General features: G+C 40.2%; 1 protein-coding gene across 3 annotated transcripts in view; it reads right to left on the bottom strand.

Annotated features, from left to right (window-relative positions):
* Window positions 1–288: 288 nt before the first annotated feature.
* Window positions 289–20,296, bottom strand: part of LRRC8D (leucine rich repeat containing 8 VRAC subunit D) — a 60,291-nt gene continuing 40,283 nt past the window's right edge. For all 3 annotated transcript variants that reach the window (XM_033067698.2, XM_033067697.2, XM_033067700.2), the window contains one exon: window positions 289–5,940. In XM_033067698.2, coding sequence (XP_032923589.1) covers window positions 3,371–5,938 — 2,568 coding nt within the window. In that variant the 5' untranslated portion in view covers window positions 5,939–5,940 and the 3' untranslated portion in view covers window positions 289–3,370. The remainder of the gene's footprint in view (window positions 5,941–20,296) is intronic.

Below are 20,296 nucleotides of genomic sequence, written 5' to 3'. Positions count from 1 at the left end.
CAAATACAGGTGTTTCTTCTAGGGCCATACACATGTTCTGCAGAATTCAATTAGCCAAATAAAAACAGTGGTAGTCATTTAGATTGTGTACATGGGAAAAAAGACCTTTTTTTCTAAAGTACTGTATTCTAGATAGAAACATACCTACAGGATTTACTGGGAGCAGCAACTCATACCTCTTCCTTCTTGGAGTACAGGTACCACAGAACAAGTTCAGCATGAGGTACTTGAAATCAGAGCTTTTACTATGCAAACACACTTTTCACCCATTAAAAAAATAGATTAGAGGAAGATATAAACATCTTATTTATTAAATCAAATAGAAATGCAAAATATATTTCACATGCCTTACATGGAAAAGAGATGAACTTTCAAGACTTTAAAGCAAAACTGTGTCAGTTGACACGCAGGAAACAGGAACATTATAAACAGTCACAGAGAGGAGGAAGGACTGGGGGGAGGTGACATGGGGCTGCTGGGCAGTTCCTCCTCACTCTGAGAAAGATCTCCTAAAAACAAGAATGGAGTTTATGCTAAGCAAGCATTAGAAGCCTGAAATTAAAATTAACATACACTTATTTTGGAGGAAATTGTCTAAAGTAGTATAGTTGGCTACTAACTAGTCAAAACAGTGGTCTAAGTATATAATGGTATGTATACCATACTCATTAAGTGGACATGGGTTTAATTTTTGAGTATACCATAGTCATATGAAATAGGCATGGGTTTGTTTTTTGAACATCAGTAGGGCCAGCAGGAGAATCAGAAACACCAAAAACAGCTTTTAAAAACTAGATCAATACACAGCCACGTTCTGTGCGACTCTGCTATTTAAAAAGGGGAAAAAGATGAAAAATAGAACTTTTTCTAAATATTTTAATAATTTTGTCATCCTCCAACTCTTCCTCCCTCCTACACACAATTTCTTGAAAACTGAAATGACACTCAACAGCAAATACAAAGCATACACCAATAGTATAGTCCACAGTTTTTCTAAAGAGTCAATAGTCCAGCAATTTTAAAGTGATCTATGTGCAAAAAAAATAAACAAATGAAAGTTTCTTTAAAAAAGAAAAGTCTGCTGCAGCCTTAACTTCTACTTTAAAAAAAGAATCTGAGGATTAGCACTAAGTTTCCCAGTGGAGGATCAGTAACTCCAAGTACTCTGCCTAACCTGTGACTTGGTGTTGCAAAACTGTCAACATCCCAAGTTTACTACCTGCTGGCAAGTGGAAAACAGACTGTATCCCCATGAGAAATAGGAAAACCACTATTCATAAACTGGTCTTCTGAGATACATAAACATATGGTGCAGGTATGTATTCAGAGACTGCTACCTACAGCTGAGAACAGTCCTCCCAGCATGACTAACAGTAAATTATTAACAATAAAATGTGCAAGACTTCTAAGAGCAGTATTTGAAATGTTCCTGCCTGCTCAATGCCTCTAGGCCTAAACTATCTGCTCGTTAATAGTGGTGTAAGTCAGGGCAGCTCTGGTGAAGTTACAGTAGAAATCACTGTGCATGAGGATTTCTGTGTGAGAAGAACAGTCCCTTGAACGACAGACTAGTTCAGTCCTGACCACACTACAATAGGGAATTGTGTTTAAACCATGAGTAATCATGCAATCATCTCCCAGCATAGTACTTCTTTTCTGCACACATGGAATGTAAATGACTGAGATTTACAACTGATGATTTTGCAGATTTAATGGATTATATTTCTCTAATGGTTCTGGCAATGCAAACTCAGTTAAAAAAAACCCAAAAACACAAAAAATGCCAACAAAAAAAAAATTAGAAAATCCCAAGCTCACTGCTGTCTACTTTTTTCTTTATTGGATGACTTATCTGGCACACAGTTAGGATTTCTAACAGTAAGTGTTCAAAGACATCAGATTAGTTGGGCTGGGGTATGGTAAAGTCCAGGTGTGGAAGACACCACAACAGGTGATAAAGCTCAATCATGGTTGAGTGATTATGTCTGTTATTAGTCTAGTAAATGGAGATGACACCCCACATCCTAAGCAAGGGCTGTGAAACAGAACAATCACCAACTCATAAAATGCCTTGAGTTTTCCAGATAAAAACTCAGAAGAGCCAAACATGAGCAGCAAAGCCACTTGGTGTTCAATGGCTTTCAAAATCACCTTCTAAAAGGGTTCAAACATCAAAACTTTCCAACTTGAAAGCCATGTGGCAATATTCTCCCTTTTGCCACCCACTGCTGCACGAGACAGAGGAGAATTATGGAGGCTGAGGGGACACCAGCTGCAGGAAGGTGCTCAGTCTTTGCCAGTGTGGAGGACTAGCACACCAGTCCACAGAATGAATCTCGCCCAAAAACATGAAGCCTTGAGGAGAAGAATGAAGGCAAACACACTTAGCCTGATGCAAAGCATTGAAGTACTGCAGAGTGTCCAGAGGGCAGTGGAGCTGGTGAAGGGTCTGGAACACAAGTCCTGTTAGGGAGGACTGAGGGTGTTGAGCCTGGAGAAAATGAGGCTCAGGAGGGACCCTTATCACTCCCTACAGCTACCTGAAAGGATGCTGCACTGAGGTGGAGGTCAGTCTTTTCTCCCAGGTAACAAGCAATAGCACAAAAAGACACAAGTTGTGCTAGGAAAGGTTTAGATTATTAGGAAAAAAATTTTCACTGAAAGAGTGGTCAAACATTGGAATAGGCTGCCTAGGAAACGGTGGAATCACCATCCTCAGAGGCACTCAACGAAAGCGCAGACATGGTGATTAGGGACATGGTGGACCTGGCAGTGTCAGGTTAATGGTTGGACTTGATGATCTTACAGGTCTTTGCCAACCTAAATGATTCTATGAAACCACATAGTTTAATGCAGGAAAATGGTGGTTGTGGTGCAGTTCAAATCATAGCCAAACTGGTTTCATTTGCCAAGGATAGCTAAACACTAACAACACAATTCAATGTGTGTTTCAAGTGCTGTTAGGCCCATTCCACATATAACATTTAGCCTTGGTCTGTCTCCCCATAATGCACTAAAGTAAAACCAGACCTTAAGGAATAACTTGCATAGTAAGAAAAGGTCATCAATTTAATCATTTACTTTAAGCAGGCAAGCAAATTTGTAAACATTCAAAAGCGGCAGCATCCAAGTTACAAACAATTTAAGGAAAAAAGAATTGAGATTATTAAGGTTCTTTATCCTCTCAAAAATTTTGGAAATGAACTTTTAAAACACTGCAAACATTGAACACTCAGTTGCACTTTTTCTAATCCTGCTAGTAATTCTGCCTTCCAAGGAATTCTGCTTTCTAAAACACATGATCTCACAATTGCCATACTTTTCAGCATTTGCCGTTTGGAAGTCAGCTACCAGAGCGTTTCACCTCAGTCTAAATCCCATTAGCAAAGGGAATGCCTGTGTCTTGATTCAACACCTCTTTAACTTCTGAGGGTAAAGTGTCAAAGAGGTGATCTTCCACTACGAGCCCGCTTTTCCTGAGAAGCTGACACTGCCCCAGCGTAGCTGGCAGACGGTCCAAGCAGTTTCCCTTCAGTTCCAGGTAAGTCAGCTGCAAAAGCTGACTTACTTTATCTGGAATTGAGGTAATACAGTTTTGTCCCAGACTCAAAGTCCTCAATTTAACACATTTAAACAATTGTTTTGGCAAAACGTCGACTTTGTTTCCTGTGATGTGAAAATGCTGAAGATTTTGCAGCAAACCTATTTCTACTGGAATCACCGCAATGGAGTTGTAGCTTACATCCAAACACCTAAGCTTCTGTAAACTGAACACTGCGGCGGGTAAGGTTTCAAGTTTGTTATTGGAGAGATAAAGAGATTCCAAATTCTTTACGTGGGTAATGGATGAAGGAATGCTGACTATTTTATTGTGCCACAGCTTTAAACAAGTCAATCTTTTTAAATGCTGGAAACTGATGATTTCTTCAATTGTGCGTATGCTATTTGACTTTAAATCCAGTTCCTGTAAGTTAGAGAGACTGAAGATAGCGTGGGGAATTCTCTCCAGTTCACAGTTCTGCAGTTCCAACTCTGCAACATTTGTCATTTTCTTAAGGCTATTGAGTACCACAAGCTTAGTGCCATCATTATGAATGACTAGTTTTGTCAGATGTGGTGCTACATCTGTAATATTGGGGGGAATTTTGGTCAAATTGCTCTTCACGTGGAGAATTTTAAGGTGTCTCAGCTCTCTAAGAGATTCAAGCCCTATCATTTTATTATTTTCAGAGTTCAAGTTGCCTATCAAATACAATTCACGGAGGGTTTTGAGCAAATACACCCACGCAGGAATTTCTGCAACATCTGTGAATTTCACATGAAGGCATCTCAAGTGGTCCCGGAGGAAGCTGAAGGCAGTCTGCTCAACCTTTGCAGGGCAGTGGTACAGATGAAGCTCCTGAAGATTTGTCATCTGGGAAATTTTGGCCGTAATTTTCGCTTCAGGGATCAGCTCCAGTTTCAACACATCCAGATCCGTCAGATCAAACACTGCATCGGGGACTCCCGACAGCATGAAGAGATGCAACTCCTGCTTGTCCTGGGCGTTGCGGGAGACGTGCTGCCGAAGCTTCTCGTAAGTCCATTCGTGGTTCAAACTAATGCCGCGCAGTTTGTTCTCGCTCACCTCTGACAAAAACACACCAAATCGCTTGGAATACAGCTGGTCATACTGATCCACCATGTGCAAGAGAAAGGCAAAATCATTTTTGACATCAGGGATATCGCTGAAGCTGCTCTCTTCTCTGACCTTTTCAAAAGAATATTCTTTTAAAGGTATTCGGAACAGCCAGAAAAGCGTGTAGAGGCAGATAAAGCCATAGACACAGATGAGGGAAATATAGCTGATCAGCAGCTTCTTCAGCATGTAAGCCATATTGTGTGTACATTCAAACTGTGTGTAGCCAATCAGGTGTTCCACTTTCGGGTTGCAGATGTGTTCAAAACTGATGGTGTTGACAAAGTTCGCAGTATAGCAGAGAATAAATATGAACTTGACAGTCTTGATGACAGTCTGGCCAACATAGAGCTTATAAATCAGATCACTGTCTTCCACGTGAGCCCGGAACTTACGGACTTTCTCGAAGAGCGCCTTGGCTTGCTCTCCATCTTTCTTATCTAAAATTGTGACACTGGGGATCTCGATCATTGGTTTGTCGGCTGAAAATTTGAAGCCAGATTTGGTTATCATGGGAGTGCTAGCACTTGGGCTTCCTTCATCACTGCTAGTGGATACATACTTGGGAAGGGACTGGGCACCAGTTAACCTCTGTTTGTTCTCCTCAGAGTCCTCACACGCCGTTTCAGACAATGCTTTTGTAGTCCAAGGAGACTCAAAGCACTTCCCCAATATAGACACAAAATGCTCAATTTTTGAGCAAGTCTTGGGATATTTGAACCAAAAATTACTACTGACTATTAAAATTATAGTATGGATGAGAACAAGATAGGGAAAATACTTTGAGTACCAAGGAAGAGCCAAATGATAGCACATCTGGTTAATAAATACGTACTGCTGAAAATCCAAATTTGTTTTACGGCCTGAGGAATCTTTCTGCTCCTTCTTCAGCTCCTGGTCTGATTCAGTGGGTTGATACTGAGAAGAGGTAGCTCCGCTCAGAAGAATGTCAGGTCTTTCAGTAGGGGGACTTCCGTAGGAAACAGTTCCAATTGACGCTTCTTCTTGACCAGTGGTTGTTTCAACAGTGGTGAAGTCAGCTTTCCCTGTTGTATCAGGCTGCACTTTTGGATTTACAGTAGACTGCAAAACTGGCAAGCAGACCACCTGGTCTTTTGTCAGCTGCATGGTTCCAGCAAAAATGGCAACCATTAACATAACAACAGCGAGATAATCCATAAATACATCCCACCATGGTTTCAAGATACGGTAAGTTGGCTGGATGTCACTGAGCGATGCAACTTCTGCAAGGGTAAACATTCCTACAAGAGAACAAAGACAAAATCAGAATTGTTGACTGGGACATTAATTTTGCCATTTAAAAACAATCCCAGCATGACACACATATCCCTCAGAAGGTTTTGGTTTTTCTTATGTTTTTTGGCCTGTCACATACTATCCATCATTCCACTTAGCAGTTTTTCTAAAGGATATGACCAAAACAATGCAGTATTTTAGCAAAACAGAAGGCTTCCACTTCAGGCTAGATCATGTTTGTGTATCTTTGCCACTTCACAGAATCAAAGACTGCTCTGTGCAAGTGAAATATCTGAAAGGTATAATACTATAGCTGATATACATTAATAAAAGGAAGAGCAACAATAGACTACACAGCACAAAATCCAGTTCTGCAAAAATGATAGTTTGACTCTGAACACATAAAATTCAATACTAACAGTGCCTTGCATTTAAACACGCATTTAAAATAGCATTTTTCTAAATGCTTTGCACTCTGCTCATGACTTGGACAGCACATTTTAGGTCCTGTTACATTGTCAGCAAGGTCTCTAATTTTTTTTCCTCTAGCACAACACAGTATCTTCCACTCCTTCCTCCTGAGCATCCACCGGTGTCTCATCAGATTGATTAGTTCCTTTCCCTTTTAAGTATCACTGCACAAGTGAAAGCCTTGCAGCCACTATGTGAAGATTTAGCATAATCTTTTCTAACATACTTGGATATTTTAAAGTAAAAAACAGTTGGATGGGGCCCTGAGCAACCTGATCTAGTGAGTGGCATCCTTGCCCATGGCAGGGGTGTTGGAACTAGATGTTATTTTTAGGAATCTTCCAACCCAAACCATCCATTCAATGATTGGACCAAATATCAGTACTGTATACATTTTTCTCCCCAACTGATTTAACCCAGCTAACCAAGAACAAACCCCACAACTCTTGCTTAATATAATGGGGAAAACATTTTTTCAGATTATCATCACATCCTAGTGATCGCAGGAAGCTGGTTAGTAGGTAGGACAGGAGCTGAATGCAAGGCTTTCACTTTATCTTAAACATATGCACGAGACAAAGCAGTAAACTGACCAAGTGAGAATTCAAACCTCTCTGCAGCTTTGAATAACTTGCTTTGCTTTTTGTTTTGACAAATATGGAGGAATCAACTTATCAGCTTTAAAAAAAAAATAAGCTTCCTGCACAAGCAGGATGTGGTAAAATCATCATTTTGACTGCTGCATGTGTGACCCATATTTGCCATTTCTAAAGAAAAATATCTAGCTTGTGTGCACACATGCAGCTGGGAAGGAGACAGTATGTACACTATCCCACAGGGTCTGTCTCCCTTTGCTTGGGTGAAGAACAGCTTAGCAGAGCCCAAAGAGATCAAAGCAGTGAATAACAAGATGCATTAGATTTATTATTTTTAACTTGCAGCATAGCAGTTCATATAGACCTGCACCTTACACACCCTAAATGACAGTGTCACAGGCAACATATACACAGCATGATAATTAAATTATTTCTAGTTAACAGACATTTCTACACACACAATCCAAATACCAGCCATTGCCTATATGGTCAAAGCCATGCACTAGCACCCCTCCTTCCCCACACCAGTGCAAGCAGCTCCCACTTCTCAGTCTGTGGGAAAGGCCAGCGCTTGTCTGCACTACCACAGAGCTCAGGATCCAAGTGTCTCCTCCAACACAGGGAGACAGACAGCCCCTGCCCTCCCACACTCCTCCCAGCTTTTACCAGTCTTGCATACCAAGCCTGGGATCTGGTGGAGGCAGCCAGAGAGGGAAGGACTTTATCACACTGCAGCACTCATCTCAGCGCTCTTGGCACAGCTGCCAAAACTTAAAAATTAAGGCTGAGTTTCTCAGGGAACCAGCGGAAGGAGCTTACAGTTCCCACCTTCTTTATTTTCCAGTGGGCAAACGAATGTCAAATACTCCTCCCCCATTAGAAGTTTCAGAGGTCTTACAGTCCTCCCAGCTCCACAAGGACTTCCTTGCTGAGAGGTTCCTGAGGTAGCCCCCACATCTCCAGGGTGCAGCTGCTGTACCAAGCGCTGAAGGACACAGTAACACACCCCAGCTATCACAGCCCCGCAGTGCATCACTTGGAACTGAGCTACAAACTCCCACCTTTAATGTCCCCCAGTGCTTTACCTACACCCAGTCACAGCATGACTGCCTGCCCACGAACTGCCACCTTTGGCATTTAAACAGTGTGCATATGAACAGCATCAGCCATTTGTGCTACTGTGAACAGATGGATATATAAAGGGACCTTCCAACTCCTGGGGCCTGACTGCCTGGCACCCACCCAGAACAGGAGAACCACAAAGCAACAGGGGAGGTGACTTTTTCCCCTGAATGGATTTTTTTTTCTTTCTAGAAAGCTCTCTGGAAGGCATACTGTCGATCTCCACGCTGTTTGCACTGTGGTCTCACCTACCTTGGGTGCCACAAGAACTCCTCTCCCAGCAGGTGAGCGCAGCAGGAGAGCACAAGGACAAAGGCAGAGCAAGGACAAAGGCAGAGCAAGGACAAAGGCCAGCCCAGCTCACACAGCCATGGTGCAGGGACAGCAGGGCAGGAGAACGGGATCACTGCTGGAACAAACACGGGCACTGCCACTGCCTCTTCCTCTGGGGCAGCCTTTCCTCAACTTTGCACTGGCTAATTACGTGGGAAGTTACTTCACTGCGGTTTGGGGCATGGCCTCCAGAATTCCTTTCACAGAAAGAAGGTGATTTTTGTGCTTCTGCACAAACACGGGGATAATAAAGCACGGAAACCCAGGCACTGCAGACATGACTGCTCTGAACAACTGAAATAATGGAAAAGAAATGACAGAGCACAAAGTGGTTCCAGCTAAGACTTAGAAAGAACAGCAATAAAAGCAAAAGTTAAAAATCACCTCTGCAAGACCTCTGTCTTGCACACATAAAATCATTCCCAAAAAGGTTAGGGGACACAGCAGAGCCTGAGTAATCCTCTTTGTGAGGCTGTAGGCAGCATGGTGTAACAGGAGCTTTACACTGCATTCAATGTTCTGAACACATCTTTTCTTTCAGGTTACTGATACTCAGAGAATAGTTCCTGTTTTGGCAGAGATTAGCAGTTATAAAACACAAAAAAAGTCCTCAGTGGGACTAACATTGTCTCATAAAAGACAAACCTTTTTCTAGCTAGCAAAAATACATTCTAAGAACTGAAAACAGATTTGCCTCCTTACATGTCCAAAATGTTTAATGTTCTGAGTTTAAAAACCAAAACAAAAAACCATAAACCTACACACCGTATAAGACACATTCTGACAGGCTGCAAATAAATTTGATATTTGCTCTCTTAAATCCATCATAACACGTATTGCTGCTTGATTTTACTAAACTAGTAACTATAGAAGTTACCTCTCACTATATTTCTGTGCACAGCTAAAAATCAAACAATTAAGAGGCACTCAGAACAACAAGCGTGTACAGGATTGCAATGGGTTTGGATTTTCTTTATTCCAGTTGAATTTAAACTATTCAAAGCTTTTAAAACCTACTGTCTGGAATTTTCCAGACAAGTGGATAGTATTTTCAACTCCTTTTAAGAGTGACAAATTGGGCTTTGAGTTTCATTGTAAGTTACACTGATAACACAGAAGTAAGGAAAAAACAAAGAAAAAAGCAAGATGCAAACCCCAGTCTACGTCTGGCAGGCAGAGCCTGCAACACCCTGCCATAGGTGGTCTCCTCTCAAAACCAGTCCTGGCATCTCTACTCACAATCCCAATGCAGAAAACACCTGTGAGCAGGTAGGTCAAACTGAAGAACCTGTGCAAGTCCAGTGCAGCTGAAATGTTACAATACCTGGTTCCTCATGGTGAAAACATGCACTTCTTTCAGCCCTCTTCAGGGCTCACAAGGCACCAAACACACCCTGTGGCTCAGCAGAACATGGGGTTTTAACATACCCCATATCCAGAGAGATCCACACTAGAAAAGTGAGGTCCTTGAAATTTTTTCATTCCCAATATCGAATGTCAGGACAGACTCCTTTTTTAAACATCACATTTTTGTTTAGTTTTAATAAGCACAGACTTTAATTCAAGCCTATGCAGTATGATCCTTAGGGCTGCATAGTTACATTAAGGCTTTAATTTTAACAAATAACCTTTTTTCCTCCTAAACCCTGTCTCCAGTTCTGTAACCTCGATGACATCCTAGGATAGCATCAACTTCTTTCAGCTCCATCTATCCCTTCTAGCTATCTACTGGGTATATTCTTTCTCCTGAAACAAACAAAAAGTATTTAGCCTAAATAAATGCAACTGTTCTAAGCACAGCTGTTTCTTGCTACCTTCTAAGATTTTAGGTGGAAAAACTTGAAGTTCTGAAAGAAGTGCAATAGTGTGATTTGGAGCTCTAGAATTAAACCTACTTTGTTTATTCTGCAGTTATACAAATTACAGTGAAACTGGAATATAAAGAGAAAAAAATTAACAATGACAATACAATTGTCACAGGCCCACATTAAATCAGCAAGGGTAGCAACTAATTTAATAAATCATTCTTCTTAACAATTATAATAATTTCATTAATCTTAAAGAAAAGCTGTAATAGAAAGAGGTCAGAACACAATTAACCTGGTGAATTTCTGATACATTTCAGACTATAAATGCTGAAATACAAAATGGAGATATTTGGGATATTTCCTAAGAAACTGTTCTAGCTTAAATACAGAAGTTAGCAGAAAAGGAAGCAGCAGATTGGTATGTTACTAATGTTTATTTACATCCTACTTCTTCCTGTACTTACAGATAAAAACTGCCTGTCCTGTAACTCACTGGCCCTCCTGTCTTAAAAGCATATTTAAAGTTAAAGCAAATTCAAAGTCAGAACAAACAAATAAAACAAGAATTGTAGCACACGATACACTCATTTACTCTCAGGTTCCCAAGACTCCAAACAAGTCCACTTTGTTTCAGGAAACAAAAAGATTCTTGAATTTGCCTTGTTACTGCATCTGGTAAAGAATTTCCTAAAAAAACCTCAACATTTCTAGCTGAAAAGAAAAAGTGCTACCATGAACAAAATTGTTTTCTCCCTTCCCACAGGAAATTAAGAAGAAAAGTTTTCCCATAACTAAGAGGCTTTGCTAGCTTGTTTTGATCAAGTGACCATAAGTTCAGTGTTATTTCTACTGTCTATTTTGTTGTCTCTCTCCACCAACCATTTCTACTTCTGCAATATCCTATTAGAGCAGACTATTAGACCTTAATGTGACAAGAATGGATTATGAGATTCCTGTTAGGCAGGATGTTAGTCAGGACCCTGCCAATATCAATTGTTCCATGGACAATCTGCAAAGGTCAAAAAGATAGCATTATCCTTTTTTCCCCCTCCTTTTCTTCTCTACAGAACGAAGTATAAGAAGCCCCAGAATCCCTTGTGAAGTAATGCACAGACATACAGGGAAGTCTATGAATCAGCTTAGGCATTCTGAGCACACAGACACATCCACAGCTGCACTGGTTATTCAGTTTCTGAGATGAGAAGTTTAAAACAAACGGAAGGTTTAACCACCAGCAGACTTTTCAATCAAGTAAGAGAGAGAAATTGCCCTGCTAAACTAGGTGGGAATATTACGACTACCCTTAGCCTGGTTTGCAGCTCCTAGTACACTGGCTAAGAGGACTTAGCTCTCTGCTACTTTATTTCACAAGGGATTATTGTGAGCCCACTCAAGCTAAAAAAACAGCTGTGACTACAGCTCCTCCTCTCAACCATCCTGCAAACAAACCCCCAAAATTCAGCTAAACATGAATTTGTGCTATGAGCGCCTCTATTGCCTGAAAAGTCCGGGAAACATTTCACAAGAAAATACAACATGGGTGGTTTTATAGTATTTCTCTACTATAGGAAATGTTTTGGTGCTACTTCAGTGATGGAAGGCATTGCAGAACATTAACACCAGGATGGGGCTTATGTTATCACACACTTCCTGATCAGTGCTTTTATCTCTGGAAAATAAAAAACTGCTTTAATATGAAAAACTGCACAGAAAAAGATTTTCATTATTTCTTTCCATCCAATTAGAATGACAACAATTCCCACTTGCTGTTTCTTCCCTAAACATCTGACAGCAACCAAATCTACCCATCTGAAAACAACCTGCAAGATTAGTTTGGTTTATTTTTGTATGGCTACCCTGTAATGGATAATGACTGGGTAAGGAAGAGCAAGGAACACAAAGCTGGAAGTCTATTTCCTATAGAGAAAAACATTTCAATTAAGGAACAAGAGTTCCACAATAGCTTTTAATTAAATGTTGTTAGATAAATATATATGAAAAAATATGATGCTCTTATTTGATAACAATTAAATGATCAAGGAAGAATAATTAGCATGACTTGCACACTCATTATTTGAGAAACCAAAAAGCAACCAAACAAATCCCCCCACATCCAACCCATCTCCCCAGTTCCCCCATCCCACTGCCCAAACTACGCAGCTATAATTTTGGAATTTCCCTTAAAGCAGATATATCTAGAGAGCAATATATTTATATACACAATATATATAATCTCTGATATAGTCTGTAAATATATTCTCCAGTTAAGGAAGCATCACCTTTATGAACAACATGAATCTCACGGACAGTAGCTTGCAAAACAAAAAATTATCAAAATCTTACTTCTCTTAGACTGCGTAAAGTAATATTAGGCTTCAGTAAGTTGGAGACCAAAAGAAGATTCTTTACATAATCTGTGTCAAATTAGTAACATTTACAAAAATGAGATCTATAAAAGACACATTTTTCTTCTTTTAAAACCTTAAAAACTGCTGCCCTTCAAAGCTGGGCTTTTTCAGGTTGTGTAACACTCTAACCTACTTTCAGATGCTGCTATTTAAGTGTTTATACTGAATCTTCCTTGTTTACCAGCTCTTTGAAGGTCTAGTGCCATACACCACTCCTACACAAATGGTTTTGTAATCAATGTGATATTTAAAAAGCAGTATTAGTAGCCATTATTTCCCTAACAATAAACTGTCAAATCTTACCTCATTCTTGCCTTGCTGTAAATGACTGGAGAGGTCTATTTAAAGATGACTTTCAAAATAGGAGCCATTTTTATATTTCTGAGTAGTTTACCCAAAGCACTCAAAGATTATTAACATAAAGCTCCCACAAAAAAATCCCAAATTAATAACACAATTACCTCTGTATTTGCTGCATGCAAATTCTGTGTCTGCAGAGTACAGAAAATTAACAACCTCTCACTTTGCCTAGTGCAGTACTCCTGAGCATGCTCTTATAGAAGAGCTGCTTTGAGCAGAAGTGCAAGCTTCAAGTTTTAATAACATTTATCCCCAGGCTTCAGAGTGCTGAGCAAGTGCCCAATATACTTCAGAAAGCTCAAGGAGACCCTAAGCTGGATGTTCAGCAGCACTGCTCCATCCTTACTTCTCACAGGCTAGCAGGGACAGAGACCACAAAGGGAAGGAGAGAAGAGATGGAAGAAGCAAACAAGACTGGAGAGAGTGGTCCTTGAGCATCCCTCTACAAGGATCTCTATATCTGCTGAAGAGCTCAGGATTAGATGTGTTCCAGTTGAAGGCAGTTAACCATATGTGATACTACAGTTACAAAACAAACCACCAGCAAGGCAACATGCAAGAAACCAAAAGAGGTGGCTAATGAGACACCAGCAGGGCAAATACTCAAGATGTTTTTCATACCTGTAAGGAACAGTCCATGAATGCACAGGCATTTCATCGGCACAGCTGCCAGAACAGACAACCTACAGGAGAGTGGCAAGGACCTGGCACACAAAGGCAAAGAACATGCCTTGGATGCACCCTGGCATATGCACTCCCACCCTTACACTGCTGCTACACCCCCTCTTATTTATGCAATGCCAATTCATCCTGCTTTTATCTCAGGCAGCAGACCCCCAGAGATCAAAGTCACATCAGCAAGGCTGAGTAACCAAATTTCGAACAGCATTTCCTATTTCACCCAGCCAGAGAGAAAATCCAGTGAGCAGACACTTGGTATCTCATTTCACAGAACTCCCAAAACAGCCAGACCAGCGATCTTGAAAACACAGCTCAACTTGTGCGTGCAGAATTCCCAGTTTAAAACCAAGCACTTTGACTCAAGTGCAGACACAACTGAAAGTTACTGAAGTAGATTTAACCTGTGCTGGCATGGACGTAAAATGCAATTACAAGTTACACCATACAATAAACCAACAGCTGCTTGTGCTCAAGTATAAATATTTAATCCTTTTGCCATTTCTAAATCTGCTGTTCCCTATCCATTAGTTTTCATGACCGCTATCAGAAGTAGAGGAACACACAGTAAACATCTGTCACTTCTACTAACCAGAGCACTTTGGGAATTTATCAAGTTGCAAAAGCAAGCTGCACCAAAATAAAAGCACATCTGGTAACTCTTGTCCCTAGAGGCTGCTTTTTATCACTAAAAACAACCCAGCAATACAATTAAAAATAAATTTTAAATAAAGCAAAAGCATTGGAAGAGAAAAAAAGGTAAAACTTTTAAAAAAATAATTTTTATTTCCTTTTTAGCTTAGAAACCTGAAAAATAGAACGGTTAAAAATGGATTATATCCAAGTTATTCAAAGTTGCTTTTACATAAGCAAGTCCACATGGCTACAAAGCTTGTTACACGAAATTGCTTTATCTCAGATAGAGACAGCACTCAGCAACTCACGCAATTCCTCTGAAAAATACTCCTCTCTGATGCACAGCCATATACACTACCAGTCTCTCTGTCTCCTTCTGAATTCACTCGAACTGGGGCAAGAAAGTGGTAAGAAATTGAACCTGACATACATGGAGCTGATAATTTGGTGATTTTAAGCCACAGAATGTAAAGATAAAAATCTTATTACAGAATACATTAGTAGCTCTAACTACCCACTCTAAATGTACCTAAAGAATAAGGAGGAGTGCCTACCAAAGAGAAATAGATGTGTTGCTGAAGTTCACTTTGGTGTAGATTTTAATAGCCCCACTTCAGGGTAAAATGAACTCTCTACCTTAACTCATGGTACTAAAGTCTTGTTTTACTTAATTTCTAAACTGCATTCCCATCCACATGGAAGCAGGTTTACTGAGTAACTGAAGTAAATGATTTTCAGTGAATACTTTCTCCTCTCCCTATTTTTAATGGACATGTCAGCAACCTTGAACTGGAACATTTACAGCATCCTCATGGAGATCAAGAGCCAAGAACAGACAGAAAGTTCCTTTAACTAAAGGAACAGGATCCATTGTTCCCCATCTGAGCTAGTTCATCTCTTCAGCCTGTAAACATAGTGACTCTCACTGGGTTACATGTTGAACAGAAGTTTCATAAAGATTTGCACACACAAGCAACCAAATTTTCAAATATCTGCAGTGGCACTTTCATTATACCCATTAGCTAAAAGCAATCTAGAAAAGGTCACATTAAAAAAACCCAAAACAAAAAAACTTAACATAAGCAAATTACACACATGCATACACGCAAAGAAGTGCCCACTACACAAGCAGCTACACATAAACATGAGCCTCCTACTCATACATCAAAGTTTTTCTGTTTCTGCCAGATCTTTTCTGTGACAAGAGCAGTAGGAAGGTGCATCAAATGCAGTTGGGAACCAGGATATGAAAAAACACACTCAAAGTCCACCTTTCCTTTTATCCACTCTGTTGTTTTGATAAAAAAAAACCTAAAATGCTCATTTACCGCTCAATAAATAGGCTGCACCCTCAACTTTCAAATACACAGTCTCTCCACTCTTTATGGGACAACTGTCTGACTTTGTTCCTACTTAAATGTCACACAGCTTCTTTTATCCCCAGGGAGAAGGGGATACTTCCTTGCCCAAGCCAAGGTCCAGCTGTAAAGCCAAGTCACAGACGCTACTCGAGGTAACAGCCAGGCAGCCCCTGACAGCCCCCAATCTTGTCACCCCCCAGCCACGGCAGGCACCACACAACTGATAGCCTGCTGCCAACTCTACCTGCTCTTTATCAAGCAGAGAGATCTTCTACACCTCAGACATCATGCCAGATGGGCAACAACTACGACTTCTCACATAAAACCCTGATCAGCAGATGAAGGATGAGTTATTAATGTTACCACATTCCTGCCAAGCTTCCAATAGCTGAACTTCCAGTGGTTTCATGCCAGGAAAAATGCCTGCAGCTGAAGCATTTATCCTCAAAGGGATTTATTTAAGTTTACTATAATTCTTTTTCCTCTTCTAAACTTAAGCTGCTTTCTGTAAGAGATAAGCTATTTGCTTAGTCCATCTAGTCCCATAATTGTTTGGTTCAGGGTGTGTACTTCAGCATTTTAATACAAAAAGAAATTGCGCTGCAACACATTTTTGGGGGCTCTTTGAAATTTTGCTGATGAGTTCAGATCACCTCCTTCCTTTTTATGCTTTATTTTTTCAAAACCCCTTTCAAAACATTGCCTTAAGAACAGAAAGAATGTTCCAAGACTTGCTGTCCTCCTGAAGATTGCAGCATTCCTGCTCTAACAAGCAAGCTTTCAGTTCTGCAAAAAGTTTCAGTAAGGTTCCATTGTATTGCTTCATGCTATTCACCACGACTAACAGATGTATACAGCCCCCAATTAAAATATTTACTATTGGTAAATTTATATTTTGATTTGACTCAAATGCTCCAGCTGGAATTGTAACCTCTTCACTGAGGGTTCTCCAGCAGGGAGTGGGCAGACAACCCTTGCCCCTGAAGGCTCACAATCTAAAAGTGATTATTTGTTAGGCAATAATAAGCATGTTTGTGGCTGTAACATTCAAATAAAAAAAACCAAACTCCCTCAGGCTTCCAGAAAAAGATAAAAAAAAAAAGTGGGATAACAGCCTGATTAAAGTATAATCAAATTTAACGTTTTAATGCACTGCAATCTTTGAGAAGGCTTAACATTATGTCCAGATAAATCCCTTCACAATTACAGCATTCCTATATACTTAGCCATACTCCTCCCCACTGGCTTCAGGATGATGTTATCTCAAAAATAAGGCACTAAATGTAACAGCTCTTGAAACCTACCTTTCCAGTGAAATGGACAATGAAGCTTTCCTTTACAGCCAAATTTGTTTTATAATAGATAATGAAATTGAGTGTATATTTCACTTCAAGTAAAATAAAAATACAGAAAGGAGACACTTTATTCAATCCCATTTACAGACAGATACCACTCCTGCTCCAGCACTTACAACTTTTCATGATACTCCAGGTTTCCATAGAAACTTGCAATGAAGTTTTTGGCAGGCACCTTCACAGACATGCACCCATGTACCATGTCACTGTCTGACTTTTACAGCTGACATCTGCTTGGATGGCCACATCAGAAAATCAGTGCAGAGGCAGCTTTTTTGTTCTGTGGGTAGCTTCCCCTTATCCCAGGTGCTCTCCATTTGAACTCATTTCAGCAAGTTTCACATCACTTAAGGGTAGCACAATAGCTGTTCCCCAGCTGCTACAGAAATAAAAGCAGAGTGCCTTTTAACAGGAGGAAAACCAAACAATCAGATTTTGTTGTTGCTGCTGTCAGCAATTTTCACATCCTTCAGCAGGCCCCAGCCACATCCCCAGGAGGTTCTGTGCAAGCATGAACAGCCAGCAAGGCAAGCTCAGGACACAGCACTACATCATACTGACCTGGCAGAAGAAGGGTCCTTACCTTCTTAATCACCTTCTAGCCCTTCCACCAACATGCCAAGATTTCAAAAAACAGTGGAAACGCAAAGTCTGAGCTTGCCCAAGTACATCAGTGATTTCAGCATCCTGGCTCTCATTGTGACTTCCATCCAGCATAATGCAAGACTTCCAGAAAGAGGTGCAGTCCAGCCCCTCAGGCTGCCCTGGTGTCTTGAGAAGAACAAGAACTTGTCCTAAGGCAAATTCTTAACATCACATGCAGCAGTACTTCTACAGGCACGTGTGATGGACTGGGCATCACCTGTGCACAAAGCAGGAACAATGGAGCAAATGGTGTTTTTATAACACCACCAGAAAACACCAGTTTTGGTGCAGTGGTGGTGGTAAGAGTGAACAACTAGTGTTCTCCTCCCAGGAATGCAGAGATCTCCAGGCACTCACAGTGATCGGATGGCACAGCCTGCAAACACCCCTCTCAGCACAGGGTATCCTGCAACTACCAGGGACAGAAGGGATTATTTGAGCTCTTGGTTTGCATTTCAGGTTGTTGACTCAACATAAAATAAAACATAGAACGACCACAATTTCCCACACAGTGACCTGTATCACGTCACAGCTGAACACAAGTCAACTTCTATACAGACCTATTTGTAAGTCTGACTGGCATTATTTTCACAAGGGTCTACTCAAGAACATTAGGACAACTAGCTTTATTTATACTTTCCTGTAATCTCATCACACACTTGGACAACTGCCTGCGTGTGTGGGTGTACAACAATAATATACATATGACTACATACCCATCAGCCATCAGTCAAGAGTTTAGGATTTGTCATGGCCAGACTGAAACCATCTCAAGTTCTGTAGCAGCCTGTCTCTGACCAAGCATTCTGCCTGCCAAATCCTGCCTGAAGTACATTTTTTTAAAAAAAGAAAAATTTTATCAAGGCCCAGAACTCTATGATAGTTTTTATTCCCTTTTAGACTAAACAGCAATTCTAATCTCAGTTTCAAGTTCCTCAAAGGCTAAAAGAAAAACCCTTTCTCTTAGATATAAAACCACCAAGCAACTTTGGATTAATGAAAATTTAAGTAAATTATTCCTTTAAGTCTTCACTGGTTTCAACTTCCCAAGAACAGATTTGCTTTAGGAAGCCAAATGTTCTCTACGCCATCACAAACCTTGGGACATGCACACATAGCACCAACTGACCCAGCAGGTAAGATCCAAAACGGTGATTTTAAAAAGGCAATGTGCTACTCCTGTGAGCTCTTAAATTCTTGCATAAGGACACAGCCCTAGATCCCAATGCCAAAGCTGGATCCTTGCTCACCACACATAAGCAGGCACTGCTGTTGCAGCCTAGTCTTGAAACATGGCTAATGGCAATTGGGCTGCTTGCTGTGCTCTGAGTGGCAGAGCTCCTTCTGGGTCACACATTCTGTATGAGACAGAGCACTGTGACAATCCTGCTCCTGACTCAGTAGGGACACTGTCTCTGTCTCATCATGCCATGCATCAGATGTAACTCACTACCTTCCACAATAATTCAGTTGTACATCCCATGTGCCTTGCATCTCCAGCTCCTGTGTCTTGGTCAGTTTCCTCAAATAAACACAAACACAAAAAGTGATTTTGGACAAGACTTAGACTCTGCTAGCACTTGATATTTATAGTGCTTAAAAGGTTCAATTCCCTAATTTATATAAAAGCCTTACTGCATTACACAGTGTCATCCTGTTTCAAAAGGATTATGGCCTGAAATTTCAGTTGAATTTCGTCAGATTTCATACTTTATAACACAGCAGAGTGTTTGAGGAAGGCAGAGTTTCAAGACTGACCAGTTATGAAAAGGAAGAACCTTTAAGTTTCTGCCACAGGCTACAGGCTAAAAATTAGAATAAATCTTTTATTCTCTACATTAGCAATACTTTGACCTCAGGAGTAAATTCATCCTAAAAAAAGTTTTCAAGTATTGGCAGTGTGTTGGAATTATTCCTTACTATACAACTCCACTACGAAAAGTTATTGAACAAATGTATCACTGAAAGACACAAAGTAGCAGGAAATGTTGGTATTTCCATGCAGGTGTACAATTCACAAATAAAACCATTTCTCTCCAGTTACTGAAACTCTTTTTTTGGGACAGTAGCCGAGTTTTCCACACATGGTTGATCTGATATAGTGTTCCTTAGTGCTCTGCACAGACATACTTGAAGGTGGCCATATTCACTGATACTTGCTTTGTCAAATTACGAGAAGCAAGCTGTAAATAAAGTTTTACTTCTACCCCTAAAGGAGGGGAGAAAAAACTGAACTTATGAAATGAGTAATCATGAAGTGGTTTAAAAAAGAAACAAAATCCCCATTAAAAATTAAAACAGTCATGGAAGTAAAGGCCAACAGGATTAGACTCCAAGATCTCAAGTTATATAAATAAGAGCAATAATGCTATTATGACTCATTTATTAGAGAATCTTTATTGCCTTCAGTTAACAAAAATGTGATGATGGCACCGCTTGAAATTAAGTTACATAAAATGATTTCTTGCCTCTGAGTCGCTGTTTGTGAATAGCTGCAATTTGAACAGAGATCTCAATAAATCTTCACTATAACACAGACTCAAAATTGGAAATTTCTTAGCAATGTGCAAAAGCATAATCATATTAAC

The sequence above is a fragment of the Catharus ustulatus genome, chromosome 9, assembly GCF_009819885.2.
Source record: "Catharus ustulatus isolate bCatUst1 chromosome 9, bCatUst1.pri.v2, whole genome shotgun sequence".
Classification (NCBI taxonomy): domain Eukaryota; kingdom Metazoa; phylum Chordata; class Aves; order Passeriformes; family Turdidae; genus Catharus; species Catharus ustulatus.
This window is presented reverse-complemented; position numbering and strand designations above follow the sequence as displayed.